The sequence below is a fragment of the Lontra canadensis genome, unplaced genomic scaffold (genome assembly GCF_010015895.1).
Source record: "Lontra canadensis isolate GAN:19392208 unplaced genomic scaffold, GSC_riverotter_1.0 scaffold1, whole genome shotgun sequence".
Taxonomy (NCBI): Eukaryota; Metazoa; Chordata; class Mammalia; order Carnivora; family Mustelidae; genus Lontra; species Lontra canadensis.
The window spans coordinates 83553999-83581536 of NW_022630995.1; the positions used below are offsets into that span (position 1 = coordinate 83553999).

The window sequence follows — 27538 nt, forward strand, 5'->3', positions numbered from 1 at the left end:
TTTAAAAAGGTTTATTAGCATTGCAAAGATGGAGGTTAACTTCAATTATTATGGACTCAGTAAGAGACATTTGGACAAGTCTTAGTTACCTTGAATTCAGACATAGACTTATCATTGTGTCTTGGAGATATTTTGCTCACCATCACTCATTCCAGCAATATAAATATCATTCTGTTTGAAACATTTTTCTTGCAAATGATCTATTTCATAAAAATAGAAGTTTATTTTTAAAATACAAATTTCTGCAACTTTCTAATCATAGATATCTGTTATTTTGGACATGTTAATGTCTCAGCAATAAGGAAACCAACAGCTTTATTTTCGTACATCTTAACATGCTTCCTGTAAATATGCCTACAGGTTTGGCTCTGTCATCCAGGATAGCATGAATCAATCAATGTTAGCATAGACATTTACTTCCATTATACACATCTCTCCTTTTGTCTTCTGGATCTTGGACACCAGTGCAGAGAGAGTGCATAGCCGCCTTCTCAGGATTCCCCTTGCATTTAAAGATGCTCTTATTTCATCTGGTAATAGACATACATGAAGTTTTGCTTCCACAATAATTCTTTCTGGGCCTGTTCTGAATTATAGTCTTACTTTTTACCATTCATCCCTAACATTCTTGTAGTGTAGCTTTTGCTGATATGTAGACTAAGATTTGGCCTTTCACTCTCTGGTTGTTCCTCCAACATAGAATGTTCTCCTCCTCTGGGCTTCCTCATGCCACTGCCCTGCCCAGAGCACCATTATCCATGAGAGTCCATGGCTTGCTCTTGTGCCTCCTTCAGCTTCCTGCTCCAACGTCATCTTTCCAGAAAGGTCTTCCTTGACCAATCTGTCTCAAATAGCATACACATATAGAAGGGGATGGGGTAACTGGGTGATGGGTATTAAGGAGGGCATGTGTTGGGATGAGGACTGGGTGTTACACGCAGCTAATGAATCGTTGAACACTACATCAAAAACTATGATGTACTACATGCTGGCTAACTGAAAATAGTAATAAAAAATCAACCAAATAAGTTTTAAAAAATAATAATAAAATAAAATAGCATACTCATTCCCAAATCAATATCTAGCCCTTTCCCTGCTTTTGTTGGCTTGCCAGCACTTATTTCCACTAGATATCACACTAGATATTTACTCCTATGTAAGTTCCACCGAGGGAAATACTTTGTTTTCTTCACTATCATATCCCATGATTTAGAAAAGTGCCTGGCATGTAAAGGTCACGAATTATTGTTTGTGATTAAATAGATTTACACAGGACACTGACCTTTATATCTCAGTTTATTTCTCTGTTGAAGGAGAATATTGTACTTCATGGTCTTAAGTCCAGAATATATTTATTGGCAATGATTTTCAGAGATACATAGATGATGTTAGGATTAGATTATTGGTATTCATTTGTTCACACCAACGTTTATTAGAACCTAATGCCTTTTCCCTCATTAACAATAAATGAAAATGTTGAATTCATTATAACATTGGCTTATAACTTGTGTGAGTGATAAACTTTTCAAACTATTGGCTTGGCTCAGTAGTAGTAATGATATACATTATTAATGTTGTGACATTTCACTCAGAGTATCTTTAAGGAATATTTACTAGGTTCATTATAGACTTTAATATTTTATTTCACGCTGAAAACTCTAATAAATGTATGCTAAAATATATTTCATCTGCAGTCTCATTTTTCCTAGGGAAAGGCAAATTTAGTCCTCTTGAAATGCTAGTCCTTTTTTTTTTTTTTTGAAGATTTTATTTATTTATTTGACAGATCACAAGTCAGCAGAAAGGCAGGCAGAGAGAGCGGTGGGGAAGCAGGCTCCCTGCTGAGCAGAGAGCCCAATGAGGGGCTCGATCCCAGGACCTTGGTATCATGACCTGAGACGAAGGCAGAGGCTTAACCCACTGAGCCACCCAGGCGCCCCTTGAAATGCTAGTCCTTTTAAAATTAATACACGACACAAAATAAATTAGGAAAAATTGCATTGCTGAGTTACTGATTCAAAATTTTAAGGCCATTTTCACCTTTTACAGATTAATTTTACCAGAATGTTGAATCCAAATAAATAAAAATGCATTTTCATTAAAATAGTGTTTTGTTCTTAGATGGAAAGTTTGTAAGTAATAAAGTTGCATGGTGATATGTTTTATCTTCTACTGTAAATAAAATATTTATAAGGGGCATAACTCCCAATTGTTTAGGCCAGTTATATTTCTCACCAACCTCGGTGTTGGCAAACATTGTGATAGCAACAAGGAAAAGTGAAGTTTTTTTTCCATTTTTCATTTTGATCTTCATTTCCTTACAATGATTTTAATATATCTGAATGAACCACTGACCAGATCCACCAACTTAGAAATTTCAAGAAACAACCCTGAAGACAAGACCAACAGTAAGAACTAAGTGATTGGAAACCTGGAAAATGTTGCTACTCTAACCCGAAGGGTCTCTTGTGGGTGTGGTTACACACCATTCCTAACAACAGGCTAACTGAGGCATCTTCAGTGTGCACATGGGAAAAAGCCCCAGAGTGACTGTATTGCAGGCAATCCAACAAACACTATCAGGGGCTGAATTAAAATTCTGAGGTCATGATTTTAAATGTGAACATGCAGGTCACTACTCACCGTTAATTTTGGAGAGTGTTACCTTATCAATTTACCTATGATCCCTCCCCTACTTCCACCATAGTGCATGCTTTGTCACGTCTCTATTTCAGTAAACTAAGCCTTAGTCTCCATTTGAAGCGAGACTTGCATTCCATACATTTCCGATTTGTTTTGCTACAAGTATTGTTCTCGCTTCAATGGAAAAAATTTCTAAGAAGAACCAAAGACTAGAAATTTTCCTTTAAAACTCCTATCATATTCCTAAATTGGGATTGATTAATCAAGGGGATAATAATTCTCTACCTCACAAAGAATTCTTAGAGAAATAGCATACAGAATCTTGGCATCAGGTTTGGCCCTCTTAACCCTTAGCCATAATCATGGTTATCATTTTTACTTTTTAGCTCTGTTCTCAATTACAGAATTTATATCCTTGAAGACATCTTGAGCTGCTTCAGAGATTCTGAGAAAAAAGTATTCTGTTTTGAGTTATGCAAAGCAATCAGCATGTTCCCATATTTGGCACATAAATTCATAATACTTAAATTCATAGGGAAATACTAAAACATGTTGGTTCATCACAGGTGACAAAAAAAAATCAGATTAGTATCTTACATTCAGTCTCTAAACTACACTGTAGGAATGTTACAATTTAGATTAAATCCACATTTTATTTTCTATTCTGAAACAACAAAAAACCCCTCATCATTATTAAATGACAAAATAATTCTGGCATGTATGTCAATCTGTTGGTATTAATTTAAAAATACTGTATTTACTAAAAACATTTACATATTTTATGTACCCAAAACGTCTAAGTATTGTTAAAATCCCTATTCAATATGGCACAGCCAATGTTAGAGGATAATATTCTGAAGAAATATTAGTTACGGGGCAGATATTTAATTATAAAAAGTTCTGAGATTGTGAGATAATTTGCAGAAATCCTATTTCAGTTGTAACTTTTTATACACAAATGAATCTTATTCTGGACTAGTCTCTTCTGAATTATTTCATTCTTAGGTGAATAGTTGAAAATAGAGGTTTGTCTTGGCTAGGATGGCATGTAAAATGTGTTTAGAATTTATGCAGCAGAGTGATCAATAAATTAAAGACAGGTATGCATAGCAGAGACCTCACTGTCATTCTTCCTATCTACCATCTGACTTAGAACATTTTGGGCTGGGTCCTTGGAGAAAATGAGACCCAGACATTTTTCCATAATTAGGTTTAATTCATTGCTGTTCCTATAACTATAAGCCTGGTCTAAAGCTGGCCTTCAGTGAACATACTCTGCTGGGAACTTCCAAACTTTTATTGCCTGAAGGCTTAAACCAGGTTCATAACAAAGTTAATCCCCAAAGACGAAATCTCGTCTAGACTCATTATGCCCTAGGGAATTTCAAGAACTCTGACAGATAGAAATGTACTAAAGTGACCTTAAAATATCTGTCCTGGCAATTATCCACACTGAGGTTTTTTAGAAGAAAATGATGTCGCCCATTCATAGTTCACCTTGTCTATTGACAAGTAGAGGTTACTCAAGTTGGGCATAAAAACAGTATAGAACGATGAAAATTTAACATCACACGATGGATGCAAAGTATTTTAAATAAATATTTTAATTCTATTGTTCGCATTTACAAGTAGAAAGCATACAGTATGTTACAAATATCAAAATGTGAAAAATATGAACGTTACATAAGTAACAAATGTAAAAAAAGTATTTTCTTACCTTCCCTGAAAGTAAGAAAACTTTTCAGCATAGGAAAATATCAGTATCAAAAACACAGCTTAAGTGTAAAAAAAAAGTTTTTACACAGTATTAAAAAATGATCTACAAAATGGCGGAAAGAAAGGAGAGTTGAAATTCGACTTTATATAAATTATAAAAACTGGGTACTTGGGATAGATGTTAAATGGTTGAAAAACAAGTCCAATTATAGGCTTTCTTTAGGTTGATTCTTTAAAATTTTAAAAGCATAGAACATTTTTCAATAAATAACTTCCAAAAGTGTCTCTGAGAAGCGCTGCTGAGAACATCATTCCACAGTAAGAAGGGAAGCAGTGTTCTAAGGAAAATATGCAGTCATTTTGTTCCTAGTGGAAGCCTGATGAAGGTCAGAAGACCAGAACGATTTATTAACAAAAAAAAGAGAGAGAGAGAGAGAGAGATTCAGAAGTTTTAACACAATTTTGTAGGAAAATTCTAAAGTGCTGAACAAAATGACTTAACTTTAGTACCCACTGTCATGTAAAACTTAACTCAAATATCAGACATTTCTGAGCAACATCTAATATGGAATCTATAATTCTGGAAAGTGTTAATACTTAGTCTTTCGTTCAAGGATAGGAGGGCTCTTCCTACACTTTACAAGGATTGCTTAAACTTTAAGGATCTTGTGATGCAAAACATAACAATGATAATACAATGGAAACGATACACATACCCAACTGTGAAAGCACAAATTCATTTCTGCAATGGCAACGGTATTAATTTTTAAAAATCACAAATCAAACATTGGTAAATAAGGAAAAACTTTCCAAACGCTGCATGCCACATAACTAGTTACAAAATACGATGCATGCAGAAAAATAAATTCAGCCAAGCATATTTAAATTAAAGACTTGCATTGAGTCTGTTTCAGCAGCATTGTGGTTATTATTTTTTAAAGTTTCCCTCCAACACCAGTCCATACTGGCCTGTTTTGCAAATGGAACCCACCTTAGTCGACAACCTTACAACGGTTTGAGTGTCCCTTGTTTTTCGACTTTTATAATGCCAGTACATAAAGTTCACACATACTGCTCTGCTTCCCCATCTTTGGGGACCGGCTTCGTTGTCCCACTCTTGCCTTCTTCGTTTGCTGCTGCTTTTTCTGGGAGAGATGCCAAATCCTTAAAAACATCTACATAATGGCCAAAGCCAGGGCCCCAGTTCAAAAGGTTGTCCCAGTTGAAATTCCCTGCTTGCTGCCCAAGCTTCAAGGGCAGTGTGTTGTCAGCAACCCCTGGGGCTGCCACCTGTGTGCCCACAGGTCCTCCTTCCGCCCTGCGGCCATGGTATCTTCTAGGCTTCAGTCTGGCTCCATAATTATCTTCGTCATCTGCATCAGATTCATTGACTTGAGATAATTTAGGCATCCTGGAAGTATACACCATTGGCTTTTCCCTGTCATATTCCATCTCTGAGCAAGTGAAAGACTCATGCGAGTCACTATCAGAAGAAGATTCTGGAGCTGGGATGCCATCTGCTGGGTTCCTTGTTCTGGACAATGGCCTCCTGCAGTCCTCTTCTGAAGAAGACCTTCCGTGATCTGCACTGCAGATACTTGGGTTTCTAGGGCGAGGGGTGTTTAGCCTCTCCACCTCTTCAATTGACAGTCCTACCGGAGGAGAAGACTCCAGAGGAATCTGCCCAATTGGCTGCTTTAAGCGACTCCCTGGTCTAGAACCATGAGAGGCCATGGCCTGAGGACTCTTACTTCTCCTTCCCAGCCTTGTGGCATAGTTGAAAATGCCAGGTTGGCAGGCATCCCCATGCATTTCCAAAGTATTTCCGTCTCTTACAGGCAGATGCAGTTCCCTGGCCGGGCTATTCCTGTAGAAAGTAGAGGACTTCGAGAATGGGGCTGGGCTGTGGCGAGACAGGGGATTGGGGGTTGGGCAAGCGGAGTGGCTCAGGGAGCTGGTTCTCAAACCCTGGCTGTATGAAGGCTGGTAAGTCAAACTGCTTGCTCCTAAGGGCATGGGGGACTGCCTCGCGAAGCCTAGGGGGCTGTGTCTCTGGATAGAAAATTTCGGCGTGTGGCTGCGGAACTGCTTGTAGTGTTGGATGATGTCTGCGTCCGAAGGGGCGATGCTGCTGGCGTTGTCGATGTCGTAATGCTCTATCTCTTGCTCTGGAGAGGCCAAGGGGGCGCTGGGGATGGTTTCTGAACTGTGGGGAATGTCGGTCTCATCGTAGATGAGGTAGGGGTTCTCCCGCTCAATGATATCTGGCTTCGGGTTCCCCTCGGGCTGCTTCCTCACAGTCATATCATCCCCGTAGGGGGGGATATTGTCTGGGTCATCAAAAGCAACGTTCTCACTTCCCTTCTTCTTCTTCTCCTTCGGTTTCTTCTCCTCTTTGGGGTTTTTGGTCTTCTTCCCCCTGCACTGGTTACACAGAATCAGGCTGAGGACCAGGAGGGCCAGGACTGTGGCACAGCTGCCCACAATGGCCGGCACAGCCCACAAAGGCAGGGAAATCTCTTCAGGACCCTGGCTCAGAACACAGACATGGCCTCCAGGACTTCCAGCTTTGCACACTTTCCCCTGAGGACAGAGGACACCGAGGCAGGCCACCACCGTCTCACAGGTCCTCCCGGTGTGGGACTCCGGGCAGCTACAGGTGAAGCCAGAGTGCAGGCCTGGCTCACAGCTGCCCCCATTCTGACATGGGTGCGATGCACAGTCTCCAGGAGGAACACACTTGTAGGCATACCACTGATTAATGCACAGTAAGTCACCCCAGCAGGGGTTGCTGGCACAAATGTTGGGGCCACGACAGCCAATCTTCACGGAGGGATCTGTCTTAGAGATGGAGGCCAAGCTATGTTTCCCACTGAAAGGAAGACTTTCGCCACCATACAGCATAGAAGCAATACAGCCGTCAAAACCTGCAGCAGGAAGAAGGAGCAGTGATGCATTTTATTTATTTTTTTTAATTTTTTTTTAAGATTTTATTTATTTGACAGAGAGAAACACAGTGAGAGAGGGAACACAAGCAGATGGAATGGGAGGAGAAGCAGACCTCCCGCCGAGCAGGTAGCCCGATGCGGGCCTTGAACCCAGGACCCTGGGATCATGACCTGAGCCAAAGGCAGACGCTTAATGACTGAGCCACCCAGGTGCCCCACAGTGAGGCATGTTAGAGGAAACCAAGACTTACAATGCTGCACTGGGGGACTCTGATAAAAAGAAGCTGCACAATCACGTTTGGTAAAAAGAAGCCACCTTCTCAGTACCATTGCCCAGTCCAAAGATGGTAACTCTGTGTGTCTTACAATGTAACTTAAGATCTAGAAGATTTCCATGACAAAAGTATGGAGAGAATTGCTCAGATATTGCTCTTTCTGAAGATTTATGAATGACCCAGGCTGGATTTTCTTTTTCTTCTTCTTTTCAGTTATTTAATTATCTATTTGTCTTATTTTTATAGTCTACATACCAAGAATTGCATACATAGAAATAAAAAGGTATTTTAAAATACTTACAAAGAACAAAAACAGCAAACAGAAAAAAAAATAGACTAATAGCTTTAATCATTAGATATCATACATTCTCCATGGAGGGAATATTGCTCTCAAGGAGTTGAACACTGGCTCCTGCAGAGCAAAAGACAAAGCTATTACAAAGTTTTGTGGTCCCCTAGAGGACAGATATCGAGTATAACTACAGCATGAACACTTCATGAGGTGGGAATGGCAGAAGTTAGAAAAAAACATCTAAATGGCTCCTTAGAGGCCAATAATTATTATTATTTTTTTGAAGTTGAGAAACTCTTTGTTGAACTTGAATGTGCTAACATTGCTAACGTTCCTGTTATAGAGCCCAAGAATCCATTTCACACTAATACAAGACTATGATTTACATTGATTTGTTTCCTACAGTATCCAAAAGAATTAGCGTCCATATTCTCGAAGAAGTTAAGTATATAAGAACAAGTTATGACCTGGACTTTTACTCTTGTGTCTTAAGCCTATCCCTCTCCCTGCATTTTTCAGTTTTCCTGGTATCTTTCCACTGTAGTGGTATTTCCATCCCTGATACACTCTTTTTCCATGAGCTTCTGTAACATCTGCTTTTGTTCCTACTTTCCAGATTTTCTTTCAACGACTTAGTCTCTTTTATGTTTCATTTTCCTCTAAACAACCACTGACTCCCAGGGTTGCTTAAGTTAAGGCTCTAGGCTTTCTTTCTCCTCCACACTACGACTCTACTCAGGACTTCAGTCACCTGCTTGACTCAGCTAACTCCTCATATGCATTTCTAGCTAGTGTCCACTCCTGACTGTAGTCCACCCATCCAAAAGTCTTTTGCAAAGGTGGTCCAAACCCCAAAGGTCCCACACCACCGTCTTGCTATTTCCCATAGACACACTTTTTCCTGCACTTCTCTGCAGTTTCCTCTTTCAGCGGCACTGTCCTTCTTCTAGTTGATAGGTCAGAAACCTTCCTGAATTTCACTCAAAGTATCAGTGGTTTAGTTTATTTTAATTTCTAAAGTATTTCTTCCCTATCCACTTCTTACTAACTCCTTTACCACCATACTAGTTAAAACTCACACAATACCTTGCCTAGATCACAACAGTATCATCCCAGCTAACTTATGCAAGTGTACTCTTGTCCTCCTCCAATGCATTCTCTATGTTGTAACCTGAAAGATATTTAATATCACTGCATATCTAATCTTGAGACTTGTCTAAGAGAAACTTTTTGGTGACTTCCCATTGTCCTGAGAGTAAGACCAAAAATGTGACAGGTCTAGAAGGCCCTGCTTCATTCTTCAACTTCATCCTTTACCTGTGACAGCAGTCTCCATAAGCCAATAGGCCAGATTCTGTGACCTTGACTCAATCTACTTTTTGTTAAGTTCCTACTTTTGTAGGAACTACTTAGGAACTAAGTTCCTACTTTTGTTAAGTTCCTAACAATATAAATTAGGCTTTCATACTCTCCCATCTTCATTTTCATAGTTCAGTTTGAAGTACCAATGTCAATTTCCCAGGGAGGTTTCCCTCTCTCCTTTTTTGAAAATCTCTTAGAATTCTATATTCCTTCTTCACATCATTTATCATATTCTAAAATAATATATTCACTTGTATAATGATTTCATTGATGTTTGTCCTCTTTGTCATATGAGGAGAGTAGCTATTTATTTAATCCACCATTGTACTCCCATGCCAAGGGTGGGGCTCACTAAATATCTGTCATGTGAGTTAACAAATGAATGAGTAAGTGAATTAATGAATAAGTAAATATTTGGTGGACAAAGGAAGCACCATGGGCTGAATTATGAACTTGCTAGAATAAATCCAAATGGCTAAAGTAAGTGACGGCCAACAATTCATTATAGGCTTCCTAAAGACAGTTATGAGAGTCTCAGAATATGCAGAATGGGTACTATCAGAAGTCCAACCACTTTGATAAGAACAATTTTACCGTTCCTTTGCTCAACATAAGCATTTACCTGTTTGAGAATCTCGATGAGCTTGATTAGGTGGAATTCCTCCAAGAGATATAGTGAGCACATCGAGGCCACCGAAATCCTGGGTAGGGTGGATAATATCTCTGTTATATATTCTGTCGACAGACAATACTGTGGCTGTTCCATTTTTTCCGATTAGAAAAGTATGCCAGTGGCCATCTGCAACATACACTTCAGGAATATTTCTCTCCACCTTCCCAGCAATTCCTGCATCTGATGTAAAATGGACTTTGCCATTTTTAATCTGTAAAATGTATTAAAAATAATGTATAATTAAACTATGGTGTGCCTGAATAAAACAGAATCAAAATGAAATAAAATCTTAAAATATTGATCAATTTAAAGCCAAAAGACTCGGGCGCCTCTGTGGCTCAGATGGTTACGTATCTGCCTTGGATTCAGGTCATAATCCCAGGGTCCTGGGATCAAGTCCCACATTGGGCTCCTCGCTTAACAGGAAGTCTGCTTCACCCCCTGCCTTTCCCCCTGGCTTGGGCTCTCACTCGTTCTCTCTGTCTCTAATCAATCAATACAAGAGACTAGCTGAAGAGTCTGGCTGAATCAGAGTATACTTACCCATACTGCTTCTATAAATTTAAGCAACAGATACCTTCACATTTGATTGTTTCAATAGTTTTCAAGGTGCTATTATAGTCATACCTAATTTTTCAAGATGTATAACATTATTTTCCAGAATCTGAGGTAATGATGGAGTGAAAACCCATTTCAAGTAAAGTACACCTTTTTTGTAATTACTTATCATTTCATCACAATGGCAGGTGTAAAAAAAAAAATCTGTCAGTTTAGTAAAACGTCCAGGGTGATCAAAATAGGTTAAAACTACTTGCAAAAAGAAACATCAATGCTCAGGGAAAAATGAAACATAGTTGGGAAAACAGACAAAAAGAAATTCTTTCATCTGTCATCTCTAACGCACTGGAATTTTAGAAGAAAGCATGCTTATTGTTTATATCATTTATTGAGAGGAAAACTATGATGAATAACGAGTGAGTTCTTAATAATGAGGTGTCTGGGCAAGTCTTCACTTTGGCTGCCTTTTATAATTTATCTAAGGGATATTTGGTTTCTTTGACTTTACCCAGTAGAACATTGGGTAACAGGATGCTCCTACTCCAGTTTCCAGCTACCAAGTTTCCAGTATTCTGAGTACTTTAGAAAACGAAATAATTTATGAGGCAAGATGAACATTTGGTTCAGAGAGCATAATCCCACCATGCTGCCAGACAGAGCTGGTGCCTGGGCCAGGGGATGAAGTGGCACCGTGTATCAGATGACAGGGATGAAAGGGCAAATTAGTTATTTTGTCACTGGGATCAAATGTTATTTCTACATGCAACAAACACATCTGGTAGAGCTAAATATCAGTTCATTTTTGCTTTGTGGAAAATATGCTTAACACATTTACATACATTATTCATCCTGTAACATTTTATTAAAGCGGCCTCTCTAGATAATAGTATATTTTGGTACCAAACTCAGATGGGAAAAGAAAAGAAAGTTGTGGTTAAATGACAATAACACTTCATCAAGTGGGCAATGTCTCATGAAACACACAGTAAAAACAGCAACTTCTCTTTGGTGAGAGCCAGAGTCCTTTTGCAAAGAAGCCTTGGGAAGAGCCTTCTTCCTTCTCTGCGTTTCCCTCCTACCTGATCAAACTGTGCCATCATTTTACTCATCTGCTCTGACATGAGAGTCTTTAGAATACACATGGACTCTGGTGAATGAGAAGACAAGTTCCTATTCCAACATTTGTAATGTTTTGCCCCCACCCAAATAGTGTACCTGGTTCTTTTATCCTTTCTAAGTTTGAAAACATTATGTTCATTTTTACGCTAATTTTTGCTTGGTTTATTTACCCAGAGATTTTTTTTATTCATTTATTTACTTCCTTACTTTCTTTTTAACCTAGAGCTCTGTGTCCCTCATCCCAACTCTATACTTTGGTCTTCACTCAAAAAAACACAAACAAAAACAAAACCTATATGCCAAAACAACAGAATTGATTTGGAACAAAAAAAATAAGGTCCATCTGACATTATCACAGAACTCCAAATACGGAGATACACAATATGCGGTAAAAGAAAGGAGATTTGTGAAACACTTTAAATATACCATCAACACAATTATATATGAGTATGCTTCCTTCTGTTTTTCTATCTAAAATGCTCTCTACCTACTTCTTTTTTATCTGAATAGATTTTATCTATTCTACATGTTCGCCTCTCTCCTTACATTGTTATTGCTGCCCACTCCTGATACTCTCCCCTCAAACCTTGAAGTTCCTCAAACCCACCTCCCCTTTATTTTCAAAAATATCATCTAACTGCCTTTTGTATAAAAGAGAGAGGGAGAAGGAGAGATGGATTGATTCAAAGAAGGAAGGAAGGAAGGAAGGAAGGGGAAGAAAGAAAGAGAGAGAAAGGGAAAGAGATAGAGAAAGAAAGAAAGAAAGAGAAAGAGGAAGAGAAAGAAAAAGAGAGAGAAAGAAAAAGATGGGGCTAAAAAAGAGAGAGAGAAAGAAAGAAACTGTCAAAAGTGAGCCAAAAGAAAGAAAGAAGAAAACCAGGGGCCTTAGTCACCGATAAGCTAAATGAAAACTAACAGTCCCTCCTGATCAGCTTCCTAGCCTGTGTAAGTAGATCGTATTCCTGTCATCCAAATAACTTGCCTGCTTACTTACAACAGCCATTCGCTTCCTGTCTATTTTGTTCTCCTTATTCACTGGTTTTTTAATCTACTTATTTTACTTGCCAAGCCCTTTAATCTCTGAAAAGCTGCTTTTCAAAATATTCATACAAAAGAAATGTGCATTTTGGTCTGCATTAGTCATTATTTTTATTCATTAGCATTTACTTTTCTTCCAGAAAAAAAAAAAAAAAAAAAACTCTTTCTAAGTGCTTGCTACCAATGTAAGAAAATCTGGAGAAGTCACATGCTGCTGTCCTGCTGGAAATGCAAGATTTTATGGTGACAAAAATCGATCCTGACATTCAGCTTCTTCCTTAAGGGGGAAAAAAAAAAGAGTTCTGTCTCTGATTTCTTCAACCACATTGTATTTTGTATCTCTTGGCTTAAAGAGATAATGTACAGAAATATTTCATATGTCATTTAAATGGCATGAGGACTTGGAAGCAGCTTAACAGATAATGCACAGACCTCAATGTCAAAGCCTCTCAACGCATACAATAAAGTGTTTCTCCTAGACTGTAAAGGTTTACTTCTTTCTGGACATCATTACTTTCTTTGGTTCTGATGCACTTTCCAGTGCAAATTACAAACACTAAATAATAACATAATACAGTGACATGTGTGCTTTGTTTTGCAGTAGCTTTATTAATTCCGAACCAGGCTCTTTGTTTCAATAATTGAGGTAAAGTTATAACCTGAAGATGTTCTTTTGTACTGGATTAGAGCAGAGTTTCTCAACCTCATTACTCTTGACATTTTGGACTAGAAATTTCTTTGTTGTGGGGTGCTGTGTTGTGCAATGTAGGATGTTCAGTGACATGACTGACCTCTCCCTACTAGATGCTGGTAGCACCCCTCCCCACCGCAACAATAAAAATGCCTCCAGATTGAAAAAGGAAGAAAAAAAAAGTTTTTAGCATTTTAATAAACCATCCCATCAAGAAAAACTTGCCTCCAGACATTGTCAAACATCCCCTGGGGCGGGGGCAGGTAAACATGAACCCCAGTTGAGAATGATTGAACTATGAAGATTGTGAAAATTCTAGAAAGAGTTTTTGTACTACTTATTAAAGATATGTGCATGCACCATAACAACCAGAGTTGACTTGGTTGGAGAGAAAATTTAAGAAAAAAGAGGCTGAAGTTTAGAGGCAAACATCTGTTTTTATTAGTAGTATTTTATGTGAATTAAACTTAGTAATTTGCTATGTATATTGCCTTTTGTCTTCATGAACTAAGCTTTTAGTAATTTTCAAAATATTAATTTTAGGTGAAAATAATATAGAAAATCTGGCTTTATGTTCTTCAGAATTTAACAAAATTCATGTAAAATTATGAATAGATTATAATATCAAAGTGACGTTAATAGAAATGATTTAAGATACCTAAACTGAAGAAACTGATGATTTAAAAGATGAAGTCTTATTTGTGGGAAAGAAAGCAGACTGATAGTCTTAGAAATTAAGAAAGCTAAGAGCTGAAGGAAAGTGCATATCTAAGGAAATTATTCACCAGTTTAACATCTCATTTATAATGAAAATATTATGTAAAAGCCTAATGCTAAATCAGTACATTGTTTTCATGAAATAGAATGTTTAAAAGTAGTTTATTTAGAAATTATTTGGAGAACTCAGCTGTGATTTAACTGACAATAATTCCAAAGATACTTAATTTCATAGGGTATACCCTGTGAAATTAGTGAATTGTCTATATGCTCCAGAATAAAGCCAGATAATTTAAAAATGATTTTCCTTACTCTAGTCCCACCAATTAATATAAACATATTAGTGTTTGGAATAATTTTTGGAGACTTTTTTTTTTTAAATTTCAAAGACACATTGTCTTTTTGTTTTACTTTGTTTAAAAATAGAGAAATAACAGAAATATGAATTTTTATTTGACAAAGTAAATTGCAACAAATTCTTTCTATGCTGGCTTACCTAGCAGTGGTCTTTACTCAAAACCAAGACAAAGATGTTTAGAAACCAAATCATTCAGATCATTGTTACTCTGGCCAATGCCTGGGGAATAGTTAAGATAGATGATATTGGAATAGTGCCCAGCATTAGTCGGAACTCTAATGGATTGTAAAGAAAAGGACAGAAATTATGGGCAAAGTGATTTAAACCATGACACAGCAGGCGGTCTAGTCAAATGAAGTCACCATTAGCTTTTATCCTACCTTCACAGTAGTGTAATTGCTGCTTTCTTGGATATGGATTAAAATGCCATTCTCGCTTCTTGTTCTGAATTTTATTTCCAGACTGTTCACACCAAAAGGCTCCAACATGGCACCTCGTATGCTCTGTCTTAACAAATATTCCCGCTTCTCATTCTGACTCATGTGGTAATCCAAGCGCCCTTTGCCTTCTAATGATAAGGCAGTGTCAGGAGTAATAGCTGAAAGCCAATGAAGAAAGAGAAAAATGAATGTGTCCATTTAGCTTCTTAAATAGTTTTGAGAGATGACAAACATTATAAAAAATTTCAGAATCAATATTCGCCAATCCTCCCCTTGGGAAAAAAAATATTTCCACTTGTGAATTATTGTGTAAGTTAATTTCAAATGCTTAAATCCAATTCAGAAACATTAATTATTTGGGAAATATTCATTAACATATTTGATATATGATATAAATCATGAATACCTACAGAGATATCACCTGTTAAAAATATAGAGTTGAAAAATGTGTTCATAATAAGTTTTACTGTGCTTCCAAAATTCATAAATGAATATGTTTTCATAATTAAGTGATTTATATTCTTAAGCCTCTAGCAGATTACAAATTTGGACAAAGAAGTGCACAAATATTTATATTTGTAGCAACCTTATTATTAGTAGTAATAATCATATGATCACAGAATTTATCATTATATGTAATTGTCATGTATAATTATAATTTATCATAATGTGATAAAATTTTCATATTACTGAACTTTAGAAGTTTGTTATAGTGATGGTGAATGTAGCTAAAAAAAAGGACATAAAGCAAATGAACTCAAAAGGGTTACAGCATTGAACAGTATACTTTATAAAGGTAAATTTTATAATATATGTAATATCTCAATTTAAAAAACGAACCTCAGGCATTTCTCAAGCCAATGACTTATTTAATATTCCAGATATAACTGGGTTCCTACTTATAAAATGCCTACTACTATAACAAATATTATGTGACAGCATACTTTTTTATGTTTTGATTTTATCCTAAAAATTAAATATAATTATGCCTTCTGCTAGTGAGATCTTTTTGAGTATATTATATCTTTAATGTGATCATGAATTTCTATTCATTCTCATACTTTAATAGAATCAAGACTTCTTAAGAAGTGGTCAAATAACTGCAATGATTTAAGTAGTAATCACATAATTGATAGTAAAGTATAGTAACCACATATTTGAAAATAAAGCAAATTTTATAAAAGAAACCCCATTAGGGTTAGTTAGGGAGATATACAGCTTAAAATTATAGAATGCCATGTTCTAAAGATGGCTTGAATGTCCCTAATGTTTTATGAAAAGCAGTATTAATGTTTAAAAGCAAATAACTACTAAAAAGATTTAAAAAGACTCAAAACCAAATCCAATAACTGTAAATTAAAATGCAAATATTGGAGGTCTGGGTGGTTCAGTCAGTTAAGTGTTTCTTTTTTTTTTTTTTTTTTAATTTATTTATTTGAGAGAAAGATCCTGGAACTCCAGGATTACAACCTGAGCCTAAGGCAGATACTTAACCAGCTGAGCCACCCAGGCACCCAAGTGCCTGGCTCTTGATTTCTGCTTAGTCATGACCTCAAGGTCATGAAATTGATCCCTGTGATGGGCTCTGTGCTCAGTGGGCAGTCTGCTTGAGATTCTCTCTCTCCCTCAGCCTCTGCCCCTCCATTCTCTCTCTCTTCAAAATAAATGAATAAAATCTTAAAAAAAAAACTAAATAATAAAATAAAATACAACTATCGCTCTTAATTATAATAGATTATACTGACATTTTATGATGTCAGTGTTCAGTCATTTAGTATCTATACTTTCTGCCACATACAAAATATTTATTGGAGAAATATCCCCTAAAGGCAGATAATAAGCCAAAACCTGGTATAGCCCTCAATCTTGTAAATTGTGTAACATTCCTATAAATTAGGTTCACAAAATTAATAAATTCATAAAATGGAAATTAAAAATTTAGTAAATAATTCTAGAAGAACATCACTCTTCTTCAAGTTAAAAAATAAGTAGAAAATGTCACTACATTTTTACTAATTATTACCATTTAATATTTTCAGCATTTAGAATGAAAATAATTCTTGGAATATAATTACATATTTAAGGGCATATATTTATACTTTTCATGATGATTATAATTTCCAGTGGAAGATAAAACAGCTTGCATACATTTCTCACAGTATTTCCCAGTTAGTCCTTCTTTGCAATGACACTGCTGCCATGACCAGTAGTCTGTACACGTGCCACCATGCTGGCAGGGGCTGTGAGTACAAGCACCTTCCAGTCTAGGACATCTAAAGTGAAATCAAAATAAAGAACCATAAGGCACAAAATAAAGTATGTGGGGAGCACTTGTTAAAATTAGATATAAACTTTCATTAACTTGCTGAGCTTCATGAACTCACTTCTTTGAAACTCAAGTTACAACTATGTTTGGAGCATCTAATCAAACAAGGAGCTGTTCTGTAACACATTCTCAGCCTTGTTCATAAAGGAGAAAATGAAACAAATGAATACAGATACAATACAGATACAGAACACACAATACAGAAAATACAGATACACAATACAGAAAAAGAGGTGAAAATTTCTTCTTTAAATTAATTTTCATTTGAGTTGGACATCTTTGGTTAATGTTACCTAATGGGCCACTTATTTGTTTACACATCTCCTCCGCAGATAACTCATTCAACTAATACTTACTGACTGCTTACTATATGCCAATTATAAGCATAGTATTCTAAGCATAGGAGTAAAGTGACAGAAAAAATCCATATATTCATGGAGTAGTTATTTCTTCTTGTGGAGGAAGCAGTCAAAAAAGCAAAATAAAACAATAATTAGGTAGATGTGTAATATGTTACAATGAAGAAAGTTCTATGGGAAAATTAACATAGACAAAGACTATTGGGAACTTTGGGGGGAGGGGCAGTGTTGCTGGATCCTCTAGATTCATCAGTAAAAGGAGGACCCATCTTTGTAAAGACCTAAACAAACTGAGAGAAAAAAGCATATTTGGTAGAAGATCATTCCAAGCAGAGGAAACAGTAAGAAAGCCTTGAAGAGAAACTGTACCTAGTATGTTCGAAGAACACTGAGGGGCCCAATATGGTTGGAGCAGAGTGAACAACAACAACAACAAAAAAAAAAAAAAAAAAAAAAAAGAAGAAGCATATATAAATATGGTGAGAAAATTAAGAGAGAGGATGTATCATGAAGGCCTTTAAGTTAGGCTTAGAATTTACATCTGTTTTTCAATGTCATTCTGGATGCTGGTACAATGGAAGTGAGGTATGTCAGGAAGGGAAGAGTCAAAGGTAAGCCTAAAATGTTTGGCTGAACAGGTGGGTGGATTGAGTTCAGTTTCTGAGATAGGGAAATCTGTGGAACAAGTAGATTTGGAAGAAGTCAGGAAGGAAGGCCAGGAGCTCAGTTTTAAAATTTCTGTCTGAGATATTTATTGGAAAGATAGATGGGATATTGAGTAGGCAGTGGGATATCAGGGTCTACAGTTCAGAGAGGCCAAGTTGAAGATAAATATTGAAAAGTCATGAGTTTTAGAGACAGTACTTAAAACCAAGGACTACAACACATAATTCAAAGAATGAATATAGATATAAAACATCAAGAAGATAAGGTCAAGCAGATGAGACAAAGAATCAGAGTAGAAAACCAGGGATATTCCATGTGCTGGTGGACAAACAAATAAAGTATTTTTAGTGGGAGGGAGTGATGAATACCGAAGTTCAAATAAGAGAAGAACTGACCATTGATTTTAGCAACGGAAAGCTTATTGATCACTTTGACAACGATAGAAAATTTTTCAAAAGAGAAAAGATGGGGAGGAAATGGGACTAATAAAGGTTTTAAAAAATAAAAAGGGAGAAATAACAGCATGGATTGAAATGAGGAACGAAATACTGATGAGACAGCTGAACGTTGTTTTTAGGTGTTGGGGATTGAACCCATTACATAAAAAGGGTTGGTCTTTGTGGAAATAGGAGCAGTTCATTCATAGTAATAGGATATAAGGTATACTTTGGGATGCATGTGTTCATAGGCAAATGTGGCCCGACAAGCCTTTGGGAGTTTTCTTTTGATTGCTTCAATTTTCTGAGCAATGTAGAAAGCAAATTCATTAGTTGGGAAAGATGATACGGGAGACCATGTTTGAAGTCTGTGAAAAGCGGAGGCAGGATTGTCATTGAGAAAAGTGGGAAAACAGTTAAATTAGGGAATAGAATATGTCACCAGACAAAATCATGGCCACAGAAGAGGTTAGTAATGATGAATTTAAAGGGACTATGAACTTCTCAAGAGCAAGGATCTGCTTTGTCCTTGACCAAGTACCTACTTCACGATTTAGCTTTGCTGCTCACAAGCTGGTTGATTTCAAGCAAGCTTTTAAAACTCTGAGGAACTCAGAAAATAATAATATCTATCTAATAAAATGGTTGTAAAGGTTAAAATAGAATACAGTAAAATACTAAGAATAGCATTAAGCACAGAGCTATTAAAATATCAATAAAATTGGAAACAAGTAAAGTGTATATTCATAGTTAAAGTAGGGCATGTTCATATTATGGAAGAACGGACAATAAGATAAGAGTGTTTGTCTCTATGTGATTAGGTTATAGGATACTTCATATTTTTCTGAATTTTCCAATTTTCATTATGAATAAGAATAATAATTTTTACAATAAATAATGTTATTTTCACAGTTCCTAAATCATTGCGGGGAACCTAACCAATAATTACATGGGAAAATCAACTGTCTTACAATTAATCAAATTATTGCTTGTTAAAGATGTATCAAGTTTTGAAAATATACATTTGTATATAAAGCTATTTAATATCAAATGGTTTTTTGCATACATTATCACTAACATTAATATATTATTATGTGCCAGTTTCTTTTCTGTGAGATTTTCTCTGCTTAAGTCATTATAATCTTCCCAACAACCACTTAAGGTAACGTGAAGCATATACAAGCATACGTGCATACATATATTCTTTCTTAGACTTCAGACAATAAGCGTTAACTTTCCAACTAAATATCACATTTATGCCAAACAAAATTTCGCAACTATAAATAAATATTTAAAATTCAAAACAATGTAAAACACTTGATGCTTTTAGGGCTTTGGGCATAATAATTTCGCCTTTGGATGCTCAATTATGTAAATTTTGTGCATTTTTTCTTTAAAATAGTAAGAAGTAAAATTGCCATACTGATCTAGGATGCCTTGTGCTGCCAAAGCTTGGCTGGGCTCCAGAGGCCTTCCGTTGACTGCAAATTCCATTATACACCCGACAAAATCATGGCTTTCCACATGTCCTCTCCTCTGAAGGATTGGTTCTAGAGATCTGATACCTCCAACTGTGACTCTATTTGGCTGAACATCAAGAGTCCTACATAAGAAAGCAAAGATAAGTATATTAGTTCCAACACGAAAGATTTCAGTAGAATGTTTAGTTTTAAAAAGAGTGAACATAACTTTTTCTGGCATGTGTTATAACGTGGTAAATTTGAATGGAAAATATTACCTATTGGTGCATATCTTCTTACAGATTTCTACAGGATTATTAGGTTTTCAAGGCATGAAAAATAATAAAACTTAGGGAAATGACATTTTCAGTTAGTCAAATGGGATGTATAAAACAATGTTGAGTTCGCAAGAGGAAGCATATTATCAGAAAGAAGATACCATGCAGTATAAATAGTGACAACTCTAATATTAATGTTAGTGTATAGTTTTTCTTCACTACAAGATCATAATGATGCGAATAAGTTAATTAATGCCATGGATGATGTGTTGATATTAATTTTTCTCTATTGCTATTTCTATTAAAATCACTTATGTTTTAGATGGCATAATGCTGTGTTTCAGCTTGAGGCACTGTTGAAAAGTATCTGTGAATAATTGTCACATGCAGCTTTCAGAGAAGGTATTTAAAATTAATTCAGTCCCTAGACTAACCTTGCAGGATCCAGGTCACATGCAACGATTTCACGAATCATCTCAAAGAGTATGGCCTATGTTACTCTTTCCTTCCTCCGGCTTTATCCTCACCTCTACCACTTCCATTTCACACCATTTTTATATATTCTGTATACAAATTATTAACTTTTCATTTTACAACATGAAAATTCCTTTGGAGAGGATAAACTATTGTAAACTTTTGCAACACTCAGCGTAATATAATTATCTTTAAATGTATAATTTCTTAAAAAAAAAAAAAAAAACCTATCACAGGGCTCAAACTCATGATCCTGAGATCAAGACTGGAGCTGAGACTGAGTCAGGCACTCAAATGACTGAGTCACGCAGGCACCCTTGTTTAATTCCTTTTTAATGTCAATTAATAATAAAGATCAAGCTAATAATTTTACTCACCAGTCATCTGAAACTGCCACATTACTGACAGTGCAATACCCTGGTTCTTGGTTCTCAGTACAAGAGTCCACGGTTAAGGAAGCTGCCTATAAAGTAGAAGGAAATAGTCATCTTGAGTTCTGCCATCCCTATTGTCCTTTTCAGCCAACATTACTTAGCACTTATATCTACATGGACATTTTTTTTGAAATTGTGATAACAATTAGTATATTATGACATAATGCAATTATAGTATCAAATTTGGAGCACATATTTCTTTTACATGTCTAAAGTTATGAAATCATTACATATAAGAGATGGGAACATACTTTGAAAAATCTTATCCAGCCCCTTTGTTTCACAAATGAATAACTATTAATGCCATTAATGTCTCTTACAATATCATACGGGAAACTTATGGGACATAGAGGACAGCTTCTTGGGATTACAATCTTAAGAAATGCGTTTAAGGTATTACCCAGCTATTCTAACAAATGAAAAGACATTAGATTTCTGATTTTTCAGAAGTCTTATTTCAATTATATTTTAGTCATATATACAAAAATATCTTCAAAGCAGAGTGTATTATTATAGCAATCTATGAAAATTGTTGTTCTTGTACTAAAGATAAGGTTTGAGACAAAGTAAACAAGTCAGTTAGATGCCCCTTCCACTTATGATAAGAATCTTAATTTATAAAAAGTATATTACAGTGTACTTATGCATTATCAGAATGCATTGTCATCTATTATGATACAGTAGAAACTCCCCAATAATCTTTAAATTACAACTAACAGTAACTGTTTTTGCATTCCAAGGGATGCGTATCCTTGAGACAAAAGTCTTCTGTTCACTAGAATATACGAATGCTGAATACTCTATTTGATCAGTCAATGCAGTCATCAGATCATGATCATAAGGTTCAGGAATATGACAGAAGTCAGGGTTGTCTATATTGAGCAAGGGTCACTAGCGATGGCTGTGGTCCAGTTTAAGACCAAGGTTGTTGCATATTCACATTATTCTGTGCTCTGCAATGTTATTGTGATGCCCCTCCTCCATTCCCCAAACTGCAGTAAAATTCTGCAACTGACAAAACTTTGCAAAATTTAGTTGGTAAAATTATAAGGATGATATTCTCAATGTGGTATTTCAGAATATGGCCAGTAAATCACAGGAGAATGCTTAACGCCAAATCCAGAAATACAGAAGGACTAAGGGTTTCTCCCAAGGCAGACAGTAAAGGGTTCTACTTAAATTTACTTGAATGCCATGGAGCGGGGCTAATCCCACTTTGTCCATTATAATAAAAATATAAATACTATGTAAGTATTAATTTATAAGAATGGTTTTCATTTGAGGTTAATTGTAATGAAAGCAAAGCAAATGTCCGAAACAGCTCAGGGAGGTTAAACAAGTTGACTAACATTACACCTGACTTACATATGAAAGCATCAGGTTTTCTGCTTTCTTGAATTATATCATATGGAAATGATTCCTTTCCTTAACATCTGATGTTTAGATGTTTATCAACAATGGGTATTATTTTTGAGATTGTCCATAACAATTTATATTTGGATGGGAGACTTGTAAAAGTATATCTTTTAAATATCTTGCATTTCAAAAATAAAGAATGGGGTCAATTTATAGTTTTTGTGCATCAAATACTACTGAATAAAATATTCAAAAATACTTCTATCAGTTAATTATTAGAACCAACTATAAACTCCATATAATAAATTCTCATGAGCCATGTAAATCTTTTTCTGGCCACATACTCAAGGCAATTATAATAAATACTAACATTTTTAGGAAATATTTACTCTTCCAATTCTGTGTCAAGAATTCATGCCCTATTTAGTTAAGTCTTTCAATAGTTATTTTTTTTTTCCAGTGTTCTATAATAATTGAGTGGCATTCGATCCCAAAAGCAATACTGGGTTTTTGTGATACAACTTGTGTTGCTTAGGTTGAGTATTTGACTCAAGCACAATTCCCTTTTTTTCTAAAACAAAATTGTTAACATATTCCTGTATACCATGCAAAGTGTCCCTCCATTCTAGAGATCCCTAAAGCTATCACAAACAACTGAATATCACATAGATATTTATGAATGTCTCAAGTAGGAAAAAAAATCACCTTACATAATGGCATCATATTTTGGTCAATCTTAATAGTTAATATATTTTTCCCATTTTCTAAAAGCTTCATGATACAGTACAAAGAAAGAACGCTGGAGGGGAAGTTTTATTTGAATAACAACTTGTGCAATTTAATCTTCAGAGTTAAATGCGCTTTCTGTTACCGTTGAATTTTTCTACCAGTACTGCTGTAAGTTGAGATGTTTCTATCCTGTCTACTCAATGATTCAAAGCTAAGAAGTTAATGATTTTGCCAGTTTCTAACAAAATCCCTTTGAACTGCAGAAAATGACAGATTCAAAATCGAGTAGGGACCTTATTTTGGATGTTCTTTAAAAAGGAAGACATTTTTTTTCCTCTCACCGAAGAACTAATGACAAAGGTATTTTTTTCCACATTTGGTATCCTTTAAAATTGGAAGACTATGGCACATAGTGCAAATGAAAGGAAAGCATTTGTTCTCTATCCTTTCTGGCAGGCACACAGTACCTCTTTCTTTGCTCTCCCACTTCTCCCAAAGGCTAGTTCGATAGAATTAAATCTTCATGAAATTTAAAGGGACCTGGGAGGTCATCAGATGAAATCATCTATTCTACATAAAAGTCTGTTGACAACATCTTAGCAAAATGGTTATCTCACATATGCTTGGAGAATCGGGGTGAGGTGCTACCTGCCATGCCCCATTAGGGTCCTGTCATTATTAGGAAATCATTACAGCTCATGGAAGACCTAACACACAACACAGATAGCAGACCTCATGTTTGTTCTAATTCTGTCAGGTTCAATAATGCTGGGGTAAACTGATAATCAGGAGTTTTGGAATTTTCTAAATATGTATTCTCCTAGAGGTCCTTCTCTGAGCAAACTAGTTTGGTATTAGGCTGGTTTTAAAAATCTCAGGCAGAAATGAGCATACTGACTTAATACTAGTCTAAAAAAAGTATTATTTCCAAGTTTTGTTTGTTTTACCCCTATTAGGATTCACTGAATTCAGTGTGACTTTTTAGGCACTACTCATAATTAAAACTTTATTGTATTAAGTAAAACATTTTTTTTAACCCCAAAAGGCTGTATGAGTCAGTATTGTTCAAAACTTAGGATGACTAACATTTATCAAACACTTATTTAATATCAAATACATAAAATTTTAGATATGATTTATATTAATCTTGCATTAATATAAAAAAGGTAGAGATATTATTCCCATCTATAAACCAAGTTTTTGTTTTCTGCTCAACCCCTTTTCAATAAACAAAGCCTCCTTGAATTACTATCAAATGAAGGCTCCAAATGAGTACTTTCCAAGTAGAGTTTTTTAAATAAATTATTTTTTCATATATCACAGCTTTATATTGTAATTATTATTACTAAATTTTACTCTTTTTATCTCATTTTCAGATTGTTGGAGTAATTTTGTTAAGTAAACATTTTATAAATTAAATGTATTAGAAAAAAGTTATAGTTATAGAACATTAACACCAAGTTTATAAGAAAAAGGAAGACAACACATATTGAAAATGATTTCCGAATTTTCACTAATACTTTTATTGTTTTCTTACATATATATATATATTTTTAAAGATTTTATTTATTCATTTGACAGACAGAGATCACAAGTAGGCAGAGAGGCAGGCAGAGAGAGAGAGAGAGGGAAGCAGGCTCCCTGCTGAGCAGAGAGCCCTATGCGGGACTCGATCCCAGGACCCGGAGATCATGACCTGAGCGGAAGGCAGCAGCTTAACCCACTGAGCCACCCAAGCGCCCCTCTCACATGTATTTCAATAGACTCATCTAACAACCTGGTAGAACCCTGAATGCAACACAGCAGATATGGGGATATCCATGGATGAGTATCCAAACAGCTAACCTTGACGGTGATGATGCAATCATCTGGTCATCTTTAGACCCATATCTATTCTTTTTCTTTCCTTATATGAAAATATTTCTTTATTTAAAACATCGTTTAAATCTTCTTTCTACTTTATACTAGAGGAGAGAAAAGCCATTGTATTTGATGTCATTAAAAAAGTCCCAAAACGCATGGATTTAAAGTACTCCTAAAAACAAAGAGAATTTTGTCTTTTGATAAAGACTGTTTGTTATCTATATTTGTCAGAAAAAATAATATAATAAGATTGCTTCAGTCTTATGTCTTTATGAAATTTATAATTATAAAGGACACAAAAACTATTCTTTTAAAACTATGGATCACAGAAAAAATAACAAAGACATCATAAAAAAAGAAACATTTTCTATGTTCTTTCTGCAAGTTGCTTATATATAGTCCAATAGTATAGTGTTCCCAAAAGTTAGTGTTAAAAATACTTATATCATTAGACAAATACATGATTCGTCTGATCAGTTTCAGAACTACATAACTCATTATATTTTTTATGTTTTTCAAGATTGTCACAAAGCTATGAGATAAAACTATAGTCTTTAGATCCCAAGTGTCTTCATTTAAAAATTATATCAGAGCATTTATTTTGTTCTTTTGGCTAATTTTTAACACATGACTTCATTTTTTTAATTCTATTTTTTTGAAGTGTAAAATGTGAATTTTATTTTTTTTAAATTTTTATATATATTTTTAAAGATTTTATTTATTTATTTGACAGAGAGAGATCACAAGTAGGCAGAGAGGCAGGCAGAGAGAGAGGGGGTGGAAGCAGGCTCCCTGCTGAGGAGAGAGCCCCATGTAGGACTCAGTCCCAGGATCCTGGGATCATGACCTGAGCCAACTGCAGGGGCTTAACCCACTGAGCCACCCAGACACCCCAAAATGTAAATTTTAAAGAGCAGTTATAATTTTAAAAGCTTGATATGAAATCCAGGAATATTTTAAAACAGTTTTGTTAGCATTTACTTTTTCAAAAAACCTTGATTATTGTTGAAAACAGGGGGAATCCATGAAAAGATAGTTGGGTAGGTAAATAAATGAATATATAAATAAATAAGTCTTTCCAATCTATTGTTCTATATCAAATGTTTTCAAACACTAATAGGGAAAATATATCATGCATTTTCCTTTATAAAGGAAAATACTTGTTTAATGAACATAAACACTAAATAAATATGTACCATCTTATTGTAATATGAGAGCCATATAATTAAATAGCATATAATATGAAAATCTTTAATATTACTGAGTTTATAGTTCTGAAAATACCTTAGATAACCAACAAAAAAATTTCATTTTTATACCATGTCATAGACCTCACAGATGACAGCACGTTGAAATGGGAGTACAATAAGCATTGCTAACTACTATATTGGAATATGTGTTAGCAACATCTTTTTCAATAATTTATTTGTACAAAAGTTTTTTCAATTATTTTTTAAATTTGTTTGTTTTCATTTGTTTCTTCAGTTAGGGCTGGGATACTGAGAAAAGTAGCTTTTTTTTTTAAGATTTTATTTATTCATTTACAGAGAGAGATCACAAGCAGGCAGAAAGGCAGGCATAGAGAGAGAGGGAGAAGCAGGCTCCCTGCCGAGCAGAGAGCCCGATGCGGGGCTCGATCCCAGGACCCTGAGATCATGACCTGAGCCAAAGGCAGAGGCTTAACCCACTGAGCCACCCAGGCGCCCCGAAAAGTAGCCTTTTTAAGTACAGTTCTGATGTGGCCTTAAGCATATATAGGAAATGTATAAAATGAAATGTTTATGCAATAAATGTTTTCTTTATTTTTTTACCTTCTGTTGCTTTTGAGACAAGTTGTTTTTTTGTGACAAATAGTTGTCATGAGCAAAAGCAAGAAATTACCTCTTTGCTGCTATAGTTCATAACAAAACTGGTCAAATTTGCACCTCAATTCATGCTTTAACTTTAAGGCTTGATTGAGCGATATACAACAATTAAATAAGTTTTAATATAGAATGAAATGTCTTACCATTCCTGCTCTCCTGGCGATCACAGTGTGAAAATGTCCATCTGACACCTTCTTCATGGTGGTGAGTTTATATGTACCACTGCCTAGATTGTAAGAGAATCTTAATCTTTCTTCAGCAATTTCAAGGGCCAAAAACTCAGCCCGGTCCCCTGTCTGGTTGTCATAGTTGTAAAGCAATAAAGCATGACTTTTAATAGTTGCAAATTTGACATATATATAGTTGTTATTGGGGTCCAAGCTGGGAAATTCCATGTATGATAACTCCTCAAATCCGTAGCTATTCAACTCACAGTGTTTTCCAAAGACACCTGTAGATGG

At 35.5% G+C, this 27538-nt stretch overlaps 1 protein-coding gene across 1 annotated transcript in view; it reads right to left on the bottom strand.

Moving 5' to 3' along the window:
• Positions 1-4799: 4799 nt before the first annotated feature.
• FAT4 (FAT atypical cadherin 4) overlaps positions 4800-27538 on the bottom strand; it is a 180314-nt gene continuing 157575 nt past the window's right edge. Inside the window, exons 11-17 of the mRNA XM_032858045.1 lie at positions 27221-27528; positions 21208-21293; positions 20042-20221; positions 16979-17103; positions 14771-14988; positions 9859-10120; positions 4800-7286 (exon numbers count right to left, since the gene is read on the bottom strand). Coding sequence (XP_032713936.1) covers positions 5422-7286; positions 9859-10120; positions 14771-14988; positions 16979-17103; positions 20042-20221; positions 21208-21293; positions 27221-27528 — 3044 coding nt within the window. The 3' untranslated portion in view covers positions 4800-5421. The remainder of the gene's footprint in view (positions 7287-9858; positions 10121-14770; positions 14989-16978; positions 17104-20041; positions 20222-21207; positions 21294-27220; positions 27529-27538) is intronic.